A 20,832-nucleotide genomic window follows, 5' to 3' on the forward strand; every position below is an offset into this window, starting at 1 on the left:
GTATATATGCTTCATAAAATAATAATAATAATAAAATAAAAAATAATAATAAAAAAACTCGGGTACATTATAGAAAAATTTTGAAACCGAAAAAAAAAAAAAAACCAACAAATTTAAGCAGCTCTGAAGACTTTGGCCGCACCCTAAATTTCATGGTCCAAGTACTAGCCACTCACCAAAGCTGTGATTGACACAGATCGTCTCCGTCACTCCTCTCCTTCAAAGCCATTGCCACCGCATTGTTCATCTCCTCTATTCACTTCTTCTCCGTCTTTCCTAGCCTTTTTTCAAGTTCTTTACTTTACTGCGTTTTCAAGAAAACGTGGTTTGCAATAAAGCTACATTCTCTACCCACTTGAGGAATAAAGAAGTGGGTTTTCTTTAGGAACTTTTGTGAGGGTTTTAAGCGAGGCCTTTAGGCTGAAGCGTTCTTCTGAGGCATTTCGTCGAGCACTTGGTGCGCATTGGGTTTCGAACCTTTTTCTTGAAGAAGGTTGAAAAAGATTGAAGCTTTTCTTGGAACAACAGGAGAAAGAAAGCCCGGCAAAATGGGTGGTTTTGAAAACCCTTATACCTCTTCTGTTTCTTCAACAATGGCAGCTTTGCAAAAACGAATCATTGGTAGAAGATCAAAACCCCTAAATGCTACTGTCTCAACCCAAGAGTTCAACTCCTTTCACACCATTGACCGCAAGCTCTTCACCCGATTGGTGTTCAGTCTGGGCCGTGACCCGACCGAGTCGGCCCAAGTCATGGCTTTGTGGATGTGGCTGGAGCACAATGGCAACGAGTTTAACTTGGTCTACAAGGCACTGATGACTCTACCCAATACCCTTCTCAATGCTATGGCTGATGAGTCGGTTTCGGCCTTGAATTGCATTCAGAGCAATGTGTTTCCTTTCTCTGATTCAGGCATTACTCCTGACATTCCTATGCTGCAAGCCATGAGCAACAGTGGTGTCACACTCAGATTCTTTCATGAAAGCCGCGGCGAAATTGCGAGTGGAGTCATCACATTGCTTAAAGATGTTTGCTTGAGAGTGTTTGGGGACTTGTTGTTTCAACCCCACCTGGAGAAAAAGGGTGGTGACGGTTTGTACAATCCAGTAATGGGTGATATTGCTCAGGGCAATGTGCAGTGGGGTAATGATATTCCATTATATTGGCACCCACAAATGAATAGTGCTAATCTTTACTATTTGCGTGGAGGTTTTGATCCTCATAAGCTTGCAGTTCAGCGCCAGAATTTGAATGAGGAAATGGAGGAGGTTTTGAGCCGTTTGAATTTGAATGATCATCAAGATCAAGAAGTATTCCCTCAAGATAGGACTATTTTCCTAACATTTTCTAGAGGGTTTCCAATTGCAGAAAATAAGCTCAGAGAGTTCTTCACTAGGTATGCACCAATTGTCCTGAATAATCACACTATAAATTATGAGTACTACGTAGATAATTACATATTAATTATCTTGACAGGAGATTTGGGGAGATTATTGATGTAATCTGTATGCAAGAAGCTAAGGAACCTCTGTATGCCCGGCTTGTGCTACAATCTGCTTCCTCCATTCCGGTGGTTCTTGGTGGGAAAAGCATGGTCCAATTCTGCATTGATGGCAGGCATGTTCGGGCGAGGAAATTTGTGCTCAGGCATGCTTGCGCTGGGTGAGTATATCTAAATATTGTTATTCTTTGGTTGGAAATGAGTTCCTATTGACCTGAATATTGTCCACTTGCTTGCTAGATTTTGTGAACATTGTGGGCCTGGATGTTAGTGCTCTCTGAACTTACCCTGGTTTATTGCTTAGTTTTATGGTCTTTGTTTAGGAGATTAGTTTTGATCATTTACGTTCTAAGCAATTTCCTTTGTGCTTAATTCCATATTTTCTTACTTGTGTACTACAGTTTATGTTTACTTTCTGCATATAGGTTGGTGCTCTCTGAATTATATACACCCTGGATAGAAAAAGTATTCAAATGTCCAACTATGCTTATATTGTAGTGTGGTGCATTTCAAGTATATGTCCTTGTACATTCTAAATATATAAATCTTTTAAGAAAATAAAAGACTAGAATATTTGCACAATATATAGTCCAATAGATTCATGTTACTGAAATAATTCACTGATTGAGATACTTGGGCTTATGCAAAACGTCAGTTGGGAAGATGAAGATACTAGCGATTTCTACCAATTCTTGCAGGACCTAGTTTTAATTTTCTTTAATGATATTTGTCTTTAACTATGCAAAAAGGGATATCTGATGATATGGTTTGTTCTATATTGGAAGGCAAAGGAGAGACTGAGAAGGAGACACCCCCTTAAATTATTGAAGGAACGTATTTGGATGCTTTACTGCAGAAGCTCTCTGGTTTTGTGAGCCAGGATCTTATTGAGGATTGGACTGTAATTATACCCCTGTTCCCCTCGCTATTCATACATGGTTGCCTCACTGTCAACTTGTATGAATGTTGCCTCTACCATGCTCCTGGATATGCCGGAGTAGGAGATCAACTTCTAAGATTATAAAAGGTCAGTTACCCATGTGCTATTTTTGTTAAAAACTTTATCTGAAGTGGACGTCTTGATACATAGGGCAGGCATTGCACAATATCATGGGGTGGTCACCTAACATTTGTTATTTAGCAAAGCCTCACTCTGGACATCCCCAATGTAAATAATGTTCATTGGAAGACTGAACTTGATACATAGTGTCTATTAAGCTTTTGCATCATTCCTCTAGTTTTACTTGCCAGGCTTGTTTAGATGTCTTTCATCATAATATTGATATTGCTTGCAATCTTTGTGAGACTTCTGGACCCTTTCTCGATCTATTGGTCTCCTGAAACCACCATGCGAATGGCTAATATATATGTAGTATTATTGCACTTCAAGAATTTAAAAGATTTGGATTCTCAGCATGGTAACCTCATGTTAGGTTAAGGGAAGTCCACTTGGCAGCTGTATCTATAGTTAATGAGGTTATTTCTTAGTTCCAAAATTCTTTTACTTTCTTGATATAGTGGTGAGATATTTGCCATAAGTCATATGCTGTAATTTTGTTGGTAGTATCTGCCAAGTCTGCTTGAGTCCCAAACTGGAAGATGAATTACCCATGTGTGATTCTAAGAGAGTTCTGTTAATTTTGAGGCTCTATACTAGATACTTGTCAGATGTATGAAAGTTTTGTTTATTTCCATAAACATCTCTGATAAGTAGTTGAGGAATGTCGCCTAGGTTCTGCTAAGAAAGCTTTGATTGGCTTTCTCCATTCATGGGTTTTCTGTGTTAACTCAGCATGTACTGGATCCACAATAAAGATGGTTGTTTATTAGTCTTTCTGAAACTTTGACCAATAACAAGATAAATTATAAATAAAACAAGTAAAATGGGCGCTTCCTGTTTTGCTTCTCTAACGTTCATTTGATATATTTGGGAAAGCTCATGTAGTCAAGTATTGCAGGTCTGCCATTCAGAAGTACGCCACACTACTTGATAGCTGTAATAAAACTTAAGGAAGATGAACGTAGTGTCTCCACTGATGAAACCAATAATGGAAGCACTTGGACACCTTCAAGGAGTATCACCTCAAACAAAACTGTCAGTGAATGGACAGTAGTGTTACAGTGGTGCTATTGATGCAGATAGAGGCCGAGAATAGTTGAAGCCTGGATGGAGTGCCAGAAAAGGACAACCCTGTTTGTTTGCTTGGCTCAACTCAAACTATATCACGAACCTGTGTTTACTCTGAGAATCTCGATCTTGTAGCATTGGTTGCTGATTTGATGCTGATGCCCTGTCAATGACGCTTGTAGCAACTGACATCCCCTGGAATGCTTTTCAGCTCATCTATGCCATCCTTATTGTTTTTCTTAATTTGTTTTTTTGGTCATGCTTGTTTTTCTTAATTGCAGTTGCAAGTTGTGAACAGGGGGGGGGGGGGGGGGGGGGTGGCATTGAGGATATGGGGAGGAGACATCAAGAAACAAATTGGTGTTAAATATTTCTATCAAGTAAAGACTCCTTGCGTACTAGGGGGTATATATACCAATCTTGTCCCGTTGTAAAGACATTGGATTTGATTGTAACCAATTCATTATTTTAGAGGTTAATCACATCCAAACATTTCAGCATTCAAACTAAAAAAGAGGAAAAAACCATTTTAAAATTACTCTTATTGATTCTACAAATTCTTTTTTTCTTTTACTTATACAACTTGTTGACGATGCTAAACCACGAGGGCTGACACTCGTAACCAAGTGAGGGAATGTTCACTTGGATTAATGCATGACGAGTTGAAAGCAATCATCTCAGATTAATGATTCATTTAATCAACTAAGAATCGTAGCCTTTGTCATAAGTAAAAGAAGCAAAAGGTAAGCAAGGTTGAGTTCAGCGTATGCGGTCATTAGATAAATCCCTGGGCTTGCAGTGAACCCTAAAACTAATTAAAGTCATTCTCACTCGATTTCTCCAAATCGTCAACAGCTGGTCTCCCTCAGTAATCCTGTCCTTCAAAGCAATTGGCAACACTTTGTTCATCATATCCTTAACGAGTTCACCGGTAATGGAAACAAGCGAGTTCACCGGTTGGGTCCGAAGAGAAGCTAATCGAGGATTCAAAGAAGCGAAACGAGGCCTTTGCTGAAGAAGAACATGCATGAGAGTATTAATTACTCGATCATTTTGTCCAGCAGTGGTGGGGATATTGGCTTGGAACCCTTATTACTTGAGCGAGAGGGTACGATATGCGACTCGTCGTTAATTTTTTTGAACAGATAAGCAAATATCAGAAGAGCCCGCGAAAATGGGATTTCAACTGTCGTGTCGAGAACCCTTATATACCTCTTCCATTTCTTCAACAATGGCAACCCTTCATAAACAGCACTTCAGTCCCAAAAGTCACATTCAAAGGCCACCAATGGCACTCCTTGGACTTTATAAAAGGTTTAAACCCCTCCGGCCATTAACCCAAAAGAACTCCCATTCACAATTTCATAGCCTTCAACAATGGCCTTCTTTGCCTATCCCTGTGATAATGTCCCCCCCGTCTCAAAAGAAGAGTTCAGCTTGTTTCACACCATCGACCGCAAGCTCTTCACGCGATTGGTCTTCGGCCTCGGCCGTGACCCCGCCGAGTCGGCCCAAGTCATGGCGCTGTGGATGTGGTTGGAGCACAATGGGAAGGAGTTTAACTTTGTTTACAAGACACTGATGACTCTACCCAACACGCTTCTCAATGCCATGACCGAGGAGTCCGTTTTGGCTTTGAAGTGCATTCAGAGCGATGACTTCCCTCGTCCTAACCTTGACATCACTACTGATATTCCTCTGCTCCAAGCAATTAGCAAAAGTGGTGTCACCCTTAAATTCTTCCATGATAATCGAATAGGGATCATGCGAGGCGTCTCTGTGCTGTTCAAAGACATTTGCTTGAAAGCGTTTCAGGACTTGTTGCTTCATCCTCACCAAGAGAGAAGAGTCGATGCTAATGTGTACAATCCAACAATGGGTGCTATTGCTCCACAGGTTTGGAATCCGGCAATCAGTGGTGCAAGTCTTCGGAATTTGGGTGGCGGTTTTGATCCTTATGACCTTTCAGTTCAGCGCGAGATTTTGAACAAGGAAATGGAGGAGGTTTTGAGCCGTTTGACTTTGAATGACGATGAAGATGATGGCCGTGGTGAAGATCAAGAAGTTGAGCCCCATGAGAGGACTATTTTCTTGACATTTTCTAAAGGGTACCCCATTTCTGAAAATGAAATAAGAGAATTTATCACTAAGTATGCACTTCCATCCCACCCATCTGGCTTCATGTTTAGTATCGATCTGAGTAAAAGTTTTCATATTATTATCCTGTCGATGTAATTATAACCCAGTTTTCTTGATTGTTTTTGACAGAAAATTTGGGGATGTTATTGAAGCGATCTATATGCAAGAAGTCCTTTCTCAGCAACCATTGTATGCCCGGCTTGTGGTTCGTTCTGCTTCCTCCATTCCGGTGGTTCTTGAGGGCCAAAACAAGGCCAAATTCACCATTAAAGGCAAGCATGTTTGGGCGAGGAAATATGTGCACAAGACTCAAACAACTTCACCATAAGGGCCAAGGCTGCATTAGTGTTACTAAATACTACTATTATTATTGTTCTTTTTTGTTCTTTTGTTGGTCTGGAAAATAATGTTAACTAGATGTCCTCCCGCGCGATGCTGCGGGTTAGATTTTTTTTTTCCCCTAATTTGTTTGTAGAGTCACAACTGTAAGCTAAGAAAAGTAAACTCAAAATGTTATCATAAAGGAAGACGTGTAAATTGGTTCTACATGAGCTTTCCACTGCATTGAGTACATATTAGAGAATCAATGTAAGAAAAAAGTATCATAACATGATTTCTTATCTTACACAATATGATGGAAAATCTTGCTCGGCTATTCTGTTTTCTACAAAAGCTCAATGTATTTAACCACAGATCCTCTGATCTTTGAGTAATAATCATTTCATACATAGCTGCACCTTGGAGTATAACCTTAGACAACACTTACCAAATTCCCTGCCCCTATTTCTTCAATAATTTCAATTGTAGACCCATCTTTTGTAGCTAACATTAAACATCCATCCATGAGAAATTTCATGCTGCCAGTTCCAGAAGCCTCGTGTCCTGTGGTGCTGCACAGGAATCATCAGTAAGCCTTCATGGAGAAAAATGACCTTTTCTCAGTAAGTACCCATAAGGCTTACAAACACTCAACAAAATAATATTGGCAAAAGCAGATAGTGTTTCTAACCAACAGATAACAAACACACCACAGAACTGGATTTTTTTGTTGCTAAAGCCAAGGTCTATTGATCGGACGTGAGTGTATCATCTATCTGCTTAAAATCAGTACAATCATCATCATCATCTTCTTCTTCTTCTTCTTCTTCTTCCTTTTTTTTTTGTCAAAGTTGCTTGCTTTAAACAGCCATGATGCAATATTATTATGGTAAAGTCAGATCACCACATGCTGAAACAGAAACGATATCTGGAATATTAACTTTTATAACTGTGTCCCCTGATCTTCCAGAGTCGCTTTGGGGTACTTGCTTTTTGTCACCTTTGCTGACCTGCTGAAGGGATATAGATAGGGTTTATGTGTGCAGTCAATTTTTCTTTTCTTAATACACACTAAATAAATGAAGCATTATGAATCAATATAGAGCGCGACCACTTACCCAATTCAACAGTGTCATGACTCATCTAGGCTCCGAAAAAAATGATATTACGGTAGTGCCACTACACTAAAAGCGCACGACTCATCAGTTACCACTCTCTCACAGACGTCAAACTGATTCAAAACTGTTCGTCCCTCTATATATATATATATATATATATATATATATATATATATATATATATATATATATATATATATCTCTCTCTCTCTCTCTCTCTCTCTCTCTCTCTCTCTCTCTCTCTCTCTCTCACAGACCTGAGTACTCACCGTTGAACGGCGACTACGCTTCCAGGTCCTGCAACGGTTCTCCCTTTTTCCAGCTTCGGAGACATTGAAACAGGTAAAAATTCAATTTCTGACTTCGTCTTTCAGAATTTCATGTTTTCTCCGGAATCTATTGCATAAATCTTCGATGTAAACTTGTTAATAGCTTAATTTTGGTTCATGTTTTGTGAAACCGACTTTGGATGAGCGGTAATCTGTGAAATCTAGGGTTTCTGGATAATACTTGCGAAATAGAGTTATGAAAGTTGGTTTTTGAATATAAAGTGTAAATGGAGTGAAAATGCAGACTAATTGAAAGCCTATTGTGGAGTCCTACCCATAAAAGATATAACATTATTGCCTCCTAGTAGACTTTGTATTGGGGGCCAAAGATCTATTCTCTGTTCAACAATGTGAGTAATCTGATATTGCAATGTAAATGTGGTGTTTTTTTGTTGGCCAAAGATCTATTCTCTGTTCAACAATGTGAGTAATCTGATATTGCAATGTAAATGTGGTGTTTTTTTGTTGGTCTACTGGGGGGGCAGTAGACACATTATTGGCCCCCAGTAGACTTTGAACTGGGGGACAATGATCACTATAATGTGGTGTTTTGATAAGTTACCTGTTGTTTTCTGTGTAATAAAGTCCAATACTATGTGACTCCTACAAAATGGTGCATTTTTGGTGGTCTATTGGGGGGCAGTAGAGACATTATTACCACCCCATAATGAGTTTTTTAGTTGTCAGTAATATTTTCTTTTTTATTATAAGATGATTATTTTGGTTTTGCTTTTGCGCAGAATGGCTAAACCAAAGTTCAACCTGTTCAGTGACTCTGAAGAAGATGTCCGGAGTTCAGAGAGTTCCGACCAAGGTACAGAGTCAACATTTGACCAGCCTCTGCAACAAAAATTAGACCAAAGAAGAAAGAGGAAGCGACAAGAGGAAGAGGCAATTTTCGATGAAGAATTTGCTGATGAGGACGTCAATGAAGATTCAGAACAATCTATTGAAGAAGAATCAGAATCAGAAGGCGAACAGACAACGAAGAGGTTTGTAATCAAAACAAGACAACAGCCGAAAAGGAAAACAGTTCAAGAGGAAGAAGATTCAGAAGAAGAAGAAACAAAGAAGAGGAGAAATGTTAAACCGAAGATGAGTCAAGCCAAGAAGCCAAGGAAAGGGACAAATAAGAAGGAAGTGCAGAAGAAAGAGGTCCAAAAAGCGAAGATTGAGTGGAAGCAGCAGAAGTGCACGCTCAGTTCCTTCTAGAGAGTGGTAGATGCACACAAGGAGAGAATACTAGAAGAAACGAAGGAAATATTGAGGGGCATAGATTTTGGTGAAATGATCGAACCATTCTGGCAAGACAAGATAACCGAGATCCAGCTCCACAAGCATGAAGCGGACTTGGAGATAATTATGAGGCACTTCGACCGCACAGACAACAAGTGGAAGTTTGGGGATGTTGTTATGGAAATAACGGAGGAGGATGTCACAGCTTTATTTCACCTTCCGGCTGAAGGAGAAGTGTTCAATGTGAACAGGAGGGTGGTGAGGGATGAGATGGAAGTCTCCCCAATATTTGGCAGCCCTTTGAAGAAGCAAGCTGTCCTGAGAACTCAGGTGGAATCGAAGCTGACAGCTGAGTTAACGAAGCCGGCAAAACAGAAAGACGCCCGTAAGATAGCCGTGCTGATGATAACCTAACTCTTCAGCACATTCTTCTTCAGCAGAACCGGAGCTCAGATCACATGGGATATGGTCGCCGTATGTGAACGAATTGGGACCATAAACATGTACAATTGGCCAAGGCTTATTCTAGACTTCCTCATGGAAGGGCTCCAAAATTATAGGAAAAACAGTCCAGCTACAATGAATGGATGTCTTCTTCTCATCTACTACTGGTTTCTTGAGAAGACCAAGGCGAAGACCTAGATACCTGGAAAGTAGCATGAAACTCCAAGATTCATCCGATGGTCGATAAAGGAAATATTTAACCTAGAGCAGCTGTACAGGAATGAGAACCTGGCCGTGGTAAGCAAAACACGATAACTTTACATGCATTTACATATCTCATTATTACATCGATCTGACATTTTGACTGTTGTTTTCTGTGTAATAAAGTCCAATACTCTGTGGATCTGTGAGATCCCGAAATTTGAAGTTAGTCAAATTTTATTTTTGAGGTTAGAAATGGAAAGTAGACATCGCCACGAGTTTGTAGCATTTTTCGGTGAATTTTTCGAGTTTCCGAGCTATTTTTAACGAATTTTTGAAGTTTAGTTAGAAATCAAATTAGGTGGCGACGTGGCGTGTTATTATTGGTCGATAGGCTGACTTGGAGACCAAGTAGCAGCAGCCAAACGTGTCTTGCATGTGCAAGATCAGTTTGACACATGTCAAGTGGTGGCACTATGTTTGTTATATGCTTGACAAATGGCATAAGCATGATGATGGATGGTTTTGGTTTGGACAAGTGGCCTATTTCTATTGGTGTTCTTTCCCTATTTATAGGACTCAACCCATTCTTCTTCCGTACCCATTTTTTCGGAGAGAGCTTCTCTCTCTAGCTTCTCTCTCTACTTTCTCTCTCTAAACTTCGGCGGATCATAACTTTTGATCCGTAACTCCGATTCAGGATCTGTGAAGGGCTACAGATTCGTCTTGATGTCCTCTTTCTATCCATAGAGGTTTGAGTTAGATCCAATGGTGATTTCTAGAAGGCTCGTTTTAGGAGGCTCGGTTAACGATCGGTATTCTAGGAGGCGATTCGTATTGTCGAGGTGAGTGGGTTTGTGTAATATGTTTCAAATATTCTTATTTGCTATAAAAATGGTGGAAAAGCATGATTTTATCTATTTAAGAAATATCTCTCTATTTTCAAGTGAAGCATGTCTATTTGCGAAAAATGCGGAGTTTATATATATTATGTGCTGGATCCATTGTTTGACTAGTCATGGAACATGAGAACTTCTTGATTGGTTATGCCGAGGTAAGGATGTGTCACACGGTGGTATAGGGCTAGAGAAGGCCATTAGGGTGTCCGTGGTGGTCACTAAATTGAAGGATAATCAATAAGAAAGGATGATGCGATGTGATGAATTGATGTGCATTGATGTGTATACGATATACTCCTTTCTAGCGTGTGTAAAATGACATGGCTTTACTGGCATATTACATTATCTACTCACTGAGCGCGTGGTTTTGCTCACCCACCATCTCTAATACATTTTGCAGAGAAGTCTTAGGTTTTGATGAGCCGAAGTGGGTTGGACGAGCCTAGAAGGAAGAGCCTAGAAGGAAGATTTAATTTACATTCTACTTTGTAACACTCACACCTCAGATTCGGGGTCAGGTGCTTAAAATCCACCGACACCGGGTCCAGGGTGTGACAGAATCCTACAAAATGGTGCATTTTTGGTGGTCTATTGGGGGGCAGTAGAGACATTATTGCCACCCCATAATGAGTTTTTTAGTTGTCAGTAATGTTTTCTTTTTTATTATAAGATGATCATTTTGGTTTTGCTTGCGCCCATAATGGCTCCGACCAAAGTTCAACCTGTTCAGTGACTCCGAAGAAGATGTCCGGAGTTCATAGAGTTCTGACCAAGGTACAGAGTCAACATTTGACCAGCCTCTGCAACAAAAATTAGACCAAATGAGAAAGAGGAAGCGATAAGAGGAAGAGGCAATTTCCGATGAAGAATCTGCTGATGAGGACGTCAATGAAGATTCAGAACAATCGATTGAAGAAGAATCAGAATCAGAAGGCGAACAGACAACGAAGAGGTTTGTAATCAAAACAAGACAACAGCCAAAAAGGAAAACAGTTCAAGAGGAAGAGGATTAAGAAGAAGAAGAAACAAAGAAGAGGATACTAGTTAGACTAGTAGAAGGTTCTAGAAAAATCATGCTTGGCGTAGGATTCTTCTCTGGCTTTTCTAATGGTTTGAATCCATTAGCTTTCTTTGCTTTTATTGGAGGCTTTTTCTTCAGTATATCTTTCATAGAATCCAGCGTTTTTTGCTGTTCAGTGATTTTTCTGCCAACACTTGTTAGCTGTTCTTCTTCCCTTTTAGGAAGTTCTTTGATATAATCTATTTTGTGCTCCAATTTTTCTAATTGGGCGATTATATCTGGTACTTTTTCTAGATGATTTTGACATCTAGATACTTCTTGCATCAGATGTTTCTCAGCAGAAGATTTTAGTAGAGAATTCAACTTCTCTAATAGTAATTCAGACATTGTCCCCATTGGGATTCCCCTTTGAGCTCTTTGCAAGCTCTGATACCAGTGATTTGCGGATCTAATCAATGTTCAAATAATCAAGAAGTTTTTGTTCCTTTTTAAGAGTATATAAGAGATTTTCAATATTTTGCTCAGCTTTATAGATTCTTTGCTGAACTATAAAGATGATATCCCAGTAGTCGGGAGTTTCTCTTTTAAGCCTCGATCTATAATCTTGTAATTTTCTCAACTTTTCTGTTTCTTTAGTCAATTCTTTGCTTGTAATATTACAGATAGCAATTAACTCAAGTCTGTCGACGATCGGAATTATGAATAGTAAAATTTAACTGTTTACTTTGAATATAGAGGATGAAGTTTAGCTAGAATTATTATCTAAACAAATAAATTCAGGATGAGCCCATCACCTTTCATCAAAAAGAAAAGGAAAGAAAAAGAATTATTCATAAACATGTAAAGATCGGAGAGAGAGAGAGAGAGAGAGAGAGAGAGAGAATGACACTAATGGTATAAACATTAAGTGAAAAAAATAGTTGAGAGAAAAATGAAAAACTTTTATATGAATGAGGATAAAAATAAGTTGGTAGAGTGTATGAGATGTATTTTGATATTTTGTGAGTAAGTGGTCATTATCCCAAAACTATATATATATAGAAGCGTCCATTGATGACTGTGGGACTGAGAGATCTGTTATACTGGTCCACCCACTTATTTAATTCCAAACAATCTAATCTACTAGCTTTTAATTTCCGAAAGATATGAGGAAATGTATATAGCAAGCAAAGCTAGCTAGCACATATTCGAAATGCCCCCAATTAGAAACTGACTGTAAGCCTGTAATTTTACGAGGACGATTCCACTTAAATTAAGATATTTAGTTATCTATGAAGACCCTATAGGCCTGTACACATGGTTAGCGGGAAAATATGGTACAATGGCTGATCACCTTTGTCTAACTCTTGTCTCTATATAAACCCAAAATCCACAGCTGTGTGGTGACTCACTAACTGATTAAGCATATGAGGCCCAATGCAATATGTGTCACGCCCCGGATTTTGAATAACAAATCCAAATCCGAAACATGAATTAATACAACTCACATAAATACAACCTGAATTTTTTTCTCAAAACAACCACACTTCACACCTCTCAATATTACAATAAATCAAATCCTCAAGTTAATTATTACAACACACTCTCACCAAATCAAATTCTAAGGCTCAATGAGCTTAACTCACCTCACTATTACAAATGCTGTAAAACTATAACAAATACTCTAACCCGCTCGATCACCGCCCTGATTCTCCTGACCTGCAGGATTACCCGCTACACCGTTTGAATAGTGTACCGGGATTGCAACAATACAAACCCGGTAAGCTTTTTGCAAAGCTCGTATGAGTAAACGAAAGGATTGCACGATTTAAAGTAACACAATCAACTCAAGCACATTTTAATTTTGTTTTGCATAAGAATTGAAGTGTACAACGTCACTTCAAGCATCAATCAACTCACATCTCATCATGACTACTCAAAAATAAACAACTTCTTACTCAATATATACTCACAGGCTTATGATTTATTTATATAAATCATCCCATGCAGTATATTATACTTACAGGCTTATGATTAATTATATTAATCACCCCATTCAGTATATCATACTTACAGGCTTATGATTAATTATATTAATCATCCCATTCAGTATGTGATGTCATACCCAAGGGCATATGATAACTCGTTTATCCCCCAAGCAGTATGATGGCAGACAGACTAGAGCTCTAACTGTATCGTAAAGTGTCACCTGGGCCAAGGTTCACCTTACGAATGACTGTTTTTCTCAATTCACTCGACTCCTCATTTAATTCGTCTCAACGACTCAACTATCGCACTTTACTCAATTACCCATTATCATAGACAACACAACATCTAAGATAAATCACATATTCCAAAGGGTAATGCTCAAAATATAACTCAGTAAATCACACCATCCAATATATATTCCACGTAAATATATATATATGTAGTCACCCACACAAGAGTGACCACTAATACCAACTATAGTTCACATGCAATAAAATCTAGAAATTCATTTTTTTATAGTTAAATACATTTTACTTACCTATGGACCGTAGTCGATCAAGTCCATATAATTTAAAACAAATATTTATTTTCATAAAACAATTTCCACAATTTCTCAATTAAATAAAATCACCGAATTTCGGTTCGTGAATGAACCATGTGCGATTTACTCACCTCGATATTCCCGCTGCGTCTTCAATTCAACACAATACACACCGAAACCGCTCACCCAAGGAAGACCGTCAATCACCTAGTCAAACATGACCTTAACTTAGCCAACAACTCAAAAACATACTCAAACGACAATCCAACGGTCGGATCGAAATTAAATGATGATCCAACGGTCGGATCCTCACGGATCGCCTTTAGGATCACCCTCCAAAAATCATCACGAAGATCCAACGGTCGGATCTTCCTGAATCGTCCTTACTAACATCTTCACAAATTTATACGAAAATCCGACGGACGGATTCTCACGAATCGCCTCCCTAATCACTGTTTTGCATTTATACGAAGATCCAACGGTCGGATCTTCGCCCATGACCACACAAAGTCATCGGGACAGTCATACGATCAACATGTTATAATTTGAAGTAAAACCGATGGTCAGATCTTCGCAGATCGTAAACCGAAGATAAAACGTAAAAACGTTAAATAGTAACGTCAAAACGTAAATCCATTATTTATCCACATTTTCTAAAATAACCTTGTAATATATCAAAACGCTCGTATGGATGCGTAGATCATCGTCCAGATAATATAAACTCAAAATAAGGTCCGACCCGCCGCCACAAGCGGAGGACAGACGGTGGTCAACGCGGCGGTCAACGAAGGTCAACCACCTCTGATGCAAAAGTCGTCAACTACAAACTTCTTCAAAATGAAAGGGTGATCAACTTTCATACCTGGAGCTAAGCCTGGTTCGGCCTAGATCGTCCTAGATCAAGCGTTGAAGTTGGATTAATCTCGGCCGCACGATCGGATCCTAGATTGAATCAGAGGCGTCCAAAAAGTCAACCCTTGATCTAGCGGTCTACACTCAAAATCGTCATGCAAGGCTTACATGGGGATGATCAGGGGAAGGAGGACAACCCAAAAAGTCGAAGAAATCTGTCGGGTGGTCGCCGGAAGTAGGAAATCCGGTCGGGTCCGAATCCGCTTGGCTGAGCATCTTCGATCCAGGTCTGGGGGCAACGGCTCGACAAAGCGATGGGAGGGGACGGTTGGGCGTGGAGCGGCGATCACGGGGGAGTCCGGGTCCGGGCCCGGAGGAGGTCGGAGGGCCGCCGTTTGGCCAGGTCGGGTCTGTCGGAACCCGAGGGTTCTGAGGAGAGACGGAGAGAAAACGCGGGGACTGTTCCGCAAATTCAACATGTTTTCGTCCTTAATGAAAAAAGTCAACATTTTTTTGATATTTATAGAAATTTCCAAATTTTCAAATATTCATAACTTATTCATACGAACTCCGAATATTGCGTTCCACATGTCCACGAACTCGTATCGACGAGCTCTACAACTTTCATGAAGGAAGTTTTCCCAAATTTTGAACGTATAAAAAGTCAACTTTGTTGACCCCCTAAAAACGTTCGTTTTCGAAAATAAAATCGTTCGAACTAATTCCACAACTTCTCCAAGCTTCGTACTCGCTCCTACTATCGTGAAATCATTTCTAAAAATCCATGGAATTTAATTTGGATTTTTCGGGGTATTACAATATGTCTCATCATTTTTTTTTGAGGAGCGAAAAGAAATTACAACTTGAAACCCCTAGGACAACCAGAACTAAAATTATCAAAATTAGAAGCTGTAAGCGCCGAGAGAGGGAGCTTCCCTTTCCACGTGAAAGGGTTCTTCAGACTATGACCATGATTCACAATGGCATCCGCCACAAAATTGGCTTCACGGGGAGCAAAGGAGAAGTCAATGTGGTCAAAGCTACTAGCCAAGTAGGCTATGTCTCTAGCAAGGATCCGGAGTCTCCAAGGGATGGTACACTTCTTGTTGATGACATCAATCACAAGTTTCGAGTCCCCTTCCACCAACACTTTCTTGCAGTTGTTGATCAGAGCATGATAAAGACCATCTCTAAGAGCGTTTCCTTCAGCAACAGGAACAGAGGCAATGCCGATGTTCCTAGAACCCGCAACAATAGGAGTGCCATGTTCATCTCGAAGGACAAAACCCGAGGCAGCATTCTTGTTTCCAATAACCGACCCGTCGAAGTTGAGCTTACAGAAGCCAGGAGGAGGCGGCTGCCACTTGATCATTGAGTGCTTTGCATTAGAAGGGAGAGAGTTACCCCAAGACCTTGGTTTGTTGGCCAATCTGTACTGTTCAGCAGTAATCGTAGAAGAAAAAATTACAGAAGCTGGGGGGGTTAATTGATGTCTGAAAATAAGGTTGTTTCTGGCCTCCCAAAGCTTCCAACAAATGATGATAAGATTTTCTGTTGTCTGCTTACAGAAACCAGAAACAAACCAAGAATCAAACCAGTCTTCAAAGGATAGAAAACCTTGAGAAGAGTAACCAGTCTTCCTCCAAATTTCTGCAGCGTAGGGACAAGAGAGAAAAAGATGGTTTAAGTTCTCAATCCCTACCCTGCAGAAAGGACAAGCAGCATCAAAATTGGAGTTAAATCTAGCCATTCTCGCTCGAGTTCGTAATCTTCTTCTAGCCAATAACCAAGCAAAATTTTTTGCTTTTGGCGTAATATTCAAATTCCAAATTTCATTGAGAAGCAATATGTCTCATCATTGATCGACTAGTTTGCCTTGAGTTTTTTAGTCCATTAGACATTGTAAAAAGGAATCAAAGGCAACGAAAAGAGAAACTAGTACCGTACTCGTAGTTGGAAGATGAATGTGGGCTATTGAATGTGCGACCTTAAGGAATCAAATAGTACGTAAAGCAAGAAACTAAAGGAACCACTATTTTGGAGCACTTCAGTATGTCGCCTAGCTCCAATGTCTCAATCGGGTTCTACTAGGGTTAAAATGAATTCCCAAATTCTAATTTTGTCATGTGTTACCAATTTTGTATTCTTGGTCATTGAATTAGGACTTAGTCGCATGTCAATTGCTTTTTCTGTTTCTACCCTTCGTTAAATGGCTTGCTCCACTTGATTAAAGGCTCTGTAAATGCGACTGATGTTCTATTTTCAACGTTTGTTTAACAGAATCAAACTGAACCCCGAGGCGCAAATTTATGCTAGGAGGCCGATTCTACTAAATGATAAGTACTACAATCCACTTTCATCGATCCATTCTTGCTTACAGCTTCCATTTTCGAATGTCCTATGAAAACCAACGGACCGTACGCCATGTTTGGAAATGTTGTTAACAGGATAGTGATGGAGGTGGTGGATACAGAGGTACTACTAGTACCCAATCTTAATTGAGTCATATAGTTTGGTTAAAGAGTGCTTCTTGAATTTGTGTTTGTAATCGTAAGTAGACTTTGACAGTATTCGTACTCTCATTTCATTTAATTCCGTGATGAAATAAGGTATTGTGTCCTTTAACAATATTGCAACTTTGAGACCGACATTGATACCATATCATTACAATTTTATTTCCCTACATTTTGGTTTTGATACACAAAGAACTTGGCACAAGTTATGAAGTAACCAAAATTCACCACCCCAATCACTACCAACATCCAAAACATATTATCCAACCTCCCTTGATTTATATCATCTGGTAACCACTTTGTGGTCTTGTCTACCAAATCAGTGACTGCAGTGCTAAGATAATACCCGATTCCAATCAACAATGAGATCATAGCAGTGGAGGTACTTCTCAATGATTTTGGAAATTCTTGATAGCACAATGAAACTTGTCCTGGGAAATGAAATGCCTCAGCGATTCCAATAACCGACAGTGGTGCCACAAGCCAAAGGGCGGACATGGGCACCTCTGAACCAGGTTGGTTCGTGAGGCTATGTGCTCTTACCACTCCAAGTCGTCTTCTTTCGATTAAGGCAGACCCAATTAGGGAAATAATGTTTATGATGTGTCCGATCCCTATTCGCTGGATCGGTGTTAGAGTTCGTCCAGTGAGGTTCTTGTACTTGAGGAGTATGAAGCGGTCAATTATGAAGATGGAGATGGCTGTGGCTAAAAGGTTAAACACTAGGAATGAAGCAGCAGGGATTTTGAAATGTGGACCAAGGTGTCTATCCATGGTTAGGGCTTGGAGTATAGTAAGGCTGCTGAATATGCCTATTGGTGTGCTTAGGAAGATGCCAGTAGACCACAGTGGCATGATCTTAATTAGGGTTTTGAGGTCTTCCACTTCTTTCACAGTGCATAGCCTCCATGGGTTTCCATACGAGCCTTCAAATTGTTTATCTTCTTCAATTTTCAAGGCTGCACAGTTCAGGAATCTGCATGGAAAGAATTGTACTCTAATTAACCAATCTTTGCATAATTAATACAGTTAATTAATCAGTTTATTCTTTATTCTTTATTTCTTGAATAAGATCGACTAATTAACTAATAAATACCTGAAACTTTTAGTTGGTGGAGCACTGTCGGCCAAAACACCTGCTCCATAATAATAATCATTCTCTCTAGAAGCTTCTGATGAAATCTTCCTCTTCCAAATTGCTGCAACCAGTACTCTTGCTATGCTTAAGAATGGGCTACCCTTTGGTTTAACTTTCTTATAAAGTCGTTTCCCCAACAAAAACACCCCCAATCCAATACCATTTGCAATGCAACATATTCCGAACCCTAATCCCCATCCCACGTTGTCCTGAATATATATGATGGCTGCGAAGCTGAAGACATTGGCCACATACAAAGCCAGAAAATACCAATTGAAGAAAACCCCTTGATCGTTTGGATTATTGAATTGGTCTGCTCCCATGGTTGCAATTGTGAAGCGAGTGCCTCCAAGTCCTAGAGAAGCTAGTGATAATGCTGCATATAGGACTGAGTATTGAAACTTTGATGGAGCTTGACATGTAATAAGTGAGCCAATTGAACATGGTGAGGGCCTCAATGAGTGGATAGTTGCTATTAGGGCCAACATGATCATACCCTGATGATGAAGGTTCAAGAAAGTGACTTTGTTGTTTGCACTACATTTACTATATATAATAAATGTATAGAAATCTAACGTGGAGTAATTTCGAATATTATGCTGTCAATATTGAACAAAGATAAGATGAATCACTTTTTAATATATCGGAGAAAACTTTTAGTAGAGCAATGATATAGAAGACTTCTCGTCATGTTGACATTGACAATCTCACAACATAGTATATATATTAGATAGTAAATTGAATTACGATTGATTACCAGTAAAGAAATGAAGGAAAAGGTGCTGACGACGGAGAAGGAGGTGAAAAAGGAATCAGCGATGAAGGCTCCGGCGATGGGGAAGAGATTGTTGGTACCAAGGATGATGTTATTGATCTGTGTAGCCGTTATGGTCTTCACATTGAATTTTGTTATCAGAAACACTATCAAATTCGATGCCCACCCGCCGGCTGCTACTGAGAGACCCAACACAGTTGCTGTGCTTCAACAAAGCATGACCAATAATATCATGATGAGAGAAGTGTAACCGAGTACATGCATGATAAACACCAAAAGAGAGAATTAGAAATAAAAGTAATTAAGTTGAGCGAGAAGATAAGAGGGGGTTAACTAACCAGTAACAAAGGGAAATGTTGTCCAGCCTCCTCCTTTAGAATCTTCATTATCATCGCAAACCCTATGAACTTCTCCTCCTTCTTTGGATGTGGACTGGGGAGAGAGCTCCCCTTCAACTTCCATTCTCTCTTTCTTTCTCTACAGCTCCCTCTCACACTGAACATTTATGCAAACTAACCATAATAGCTTCAATATTATATAGAAGACGTGCATTGCAAAATTCACAGAAGAGAAAACCATACCAACTGCAATATATTATAGTAGCGTGCATTGCATGTATGAGTTAATTTATTTTACTTGTCCCCCACTTTCATTGCAAACAAATTTAATCGACTACCTTTTAATTTTCAATAAGATACATGAAACATAAAAGTGTATCTTTATACAAAGCAAAGCAAGCTCATCTTCTAGACGCACAATTAATTAGATAGTGGTTTTGTTTGTATAGGCGTTTACAAACTTCCAAGGATGATTCCACTTACTCAAGACACACACTCTTGATTCCCATATCTCATATATAAAAAGCTGAACCGGTTTAGCAGCAAATGCAGGATAGTGCACTATAATTAAGAAGCTTTCTCTTGCTTGTTTCGTTTATAACTACAACCATTATTATCATAATGGTGCGTAGACCTGAATAAATTATGCATAGAACACCATGCATGTTTAACTACTAATCAAAATGTGCAGTATATATCGTCACACAAGCATCAATCTATCATCATTGGTACGTTAATTTGCCTTCCCCTTTTTTGCTATAGGACAATTGAATAGTAATCAGAGCTAAAGAAAAACAGGAACGAGCAGTACGTCGTAGAGCTGAATGTGCAGTACTGTTGAAAGGAATCAAGTTACAGTGGAAAAAGAGGAAGCACTTGAGTTTGTCACCTTCAAATCCAATGTCTCAAACTTGTTGATACCCAAAAACGAGGGTTGAAATCAAATTCTGTCATCATGATATGGTCGAACTTCAAATTTTCCAATCTTGTGTTTCTATTTGGTGTTATTGGTCATTGTATATTTCAGCTTTTATAATTTTTCTCACAGCAACCATATTCTCCATCAGATTACATCACATAACCAAATGGCATACCTGACTTGACTAGGGTTCTTGTAAATGCAGCTCATAAGCAATGTTTAATGCCAGATTGATGAAATATAACATCAGTGGAAAGATTGATGTTAAGTTTAAAAAGCGTCACTAGGAAAGAAAAATTGGTAACACAGACCAATTAAACTTGAAATTCAGACAAAACACAGGGAGGACTAGGGTCCTAATAATTAAACTATAGCAATTCCTTTGATGCTTCCGATAGTAGGTAGAAGCTTCCTCAACTGAAGGCAGAGTTCTAATCATCGTAGACCGATCATC

At 39.3% G+C, this 20,832-nt stretch overlaps 4 protein-coding genes across 4 annotated transcripts; 2 read left to right on the forward strand and 2 right to left on the reverse strand.

Moving 5' to 3' along the window:
* The first annotated feature begins 71 nt into the window (after positions 1–71).
* On the forward strand, positions 72–3,903 carry LOC133718299 (uncharacterized). The gene is made up of 4 exons (XM_062145109.1): positions 72–1,396; positions 1,477–1,662; positions 2,287–2,528; positions 3,460–3,903. Exons 1-3 carry the CDS (start codon positions 549–551, stop codon positions 2,300–2,302), a joined length of 1,050 nt encoding a protein of 349 aa, XP_062001093.1. The 5' UTR covers positions 72–548; the 3' UTR covers positions 2,303–2,528; positions 3,460–3,903.
* A 1,103-nt stretch (positions 3,904–5,006) lies between these two features.
* On the forward strand, positions 5,007–6,096 carry LOC133716832 (uncharacterized). Its single transcript, XM_062143487.1, has 2 exons — positions 5,007–5,779; positions 5,898–6,096. Exons 1-2 carry the CDS (start codon positions 5,007–5,009, stop codon positions 6,094–6,096), a joined length of 972 nt encoding a protein of 323 aa, XP_061999471.1.
* Positions 6,097–15,551: 9,455 nt separating this feature from the next.
* LOC133716833 (uncharacterized) lies at positions 15,552–16,445 on the reverse strand. Its single transcript, XM_062143488.1, has one exon. The coding sequence runs from the start codon at positions 16,443–16,445 to the stop codon at positions 15,552–15,554; it is 894 nt and encodes a 297-aa protein (XP_061999472.1).
* An 855-nt stretch (positions 16,446–17,300) lies between these two features.
* LOC133718015 (protein NRT1/ PTR FAMILY 2.7-like) lies at positions 17,301–19,648 on the reverse strand. The gene is made up of 4 exons (XM_062144800.1): positions 19,460–19,648; positions 19,104–19,321; positions 18,305–18,843; positions 17,301–18,184 (listed from the first exon to the last, which is right to left on the reverse strand). Exons 1-4 carry the CDS (start codon positions 19,581–19,583, stop codon positions 17,368–17,370), a joined length of 1,698 nt encoding a protein of 565 aa, XP_062000784.1. The 5' UTR covers positions 19,584–19,648; the 3' UTR covers positions 17,301–17,367.
* Between the last annotated feature and the right edge of the window lie 1,184 nt (positions 19,649–20,832).

Source organism: Rosa rugosa, chromosome 6, assembly GCF_958449725.1.
Source record: "Rosa rugosa chromosome 6, drRosRugo1.1, whole genome shotgun sequence".
In the NCBI taxonomy this organism is placed as follows: Eukaryota; Viridiplantae; Streptophyta; class Magnoliopsida; order Rosales; family Rosaceae; genus Rosa; species Rosa rugosa.

What these genes read in the sequence shown, in the direction of transcription:
- LOC133718299 (XM_062145109.1), top strand. Translation starts at nt 549, where the DNA reads ATGGGTGGTTTTGAAAACCCTTATACCTCTTCTGTTTCTTCAACAATG. An exon ending in CTCAGAGAGTTCTTCACTAG is followed by an intron (nt 1,397 to 1,476) that starts GTATGCACCAAT and finishes TTATCTTGACAG; the next exon opens with GAGATTTGGGGAGATTATTG.
- LOC133716832 (XM_062143487.1), top strand. Translation starts at nt 5,007, where the DNA reads ATGGCCTTCTTTGCCTATCCCTGTGATAATGTCCCCCCCGTCTCAAAA. An exon ending in ATAAGAGAATTTATCACTAA is followed by an intron (nt 5,780 to 5,897) that starts GTATGCACTTCC and finishes TGTTTTTGACAG; the next exon opens with AAAATTTGGGGATGTTATTG.
- LOC133716833 (XM_062143488.1), bottom strand. Translation starts at nt 16,445, where the DNA reads ATGGCTAGATTTAACTCCAATTTTGATGCTGCTTGTCCTTTCTGCAGG.
- LOC133718015 (XM_062144800.1), bottom strand. Translation starts at nt 19,583, where the DNA reads ATGGAAGTTGAAGGGGAGCTCTCTCCCCAGTCCACATCCAAAGAAGGA. An exon ending in AACATTTCCCTTTGTTACTG is followed by an intron (nt 19,322 to 19,459) that starts GTTAGTTAACCC and finishes GTTGAAGCACAG; the next exon opens with CAACTGTGTTGGGTCTCTCA. An exon ending in CCACCAACTAAAAGTTTCAG is followed by an intron (nt 18,185 to 18,304) that starts GTATTTATTAGT and finishes CTTTCCATGCAG; the next exon opens with ATTCCTGAACTGTGCAGCCT.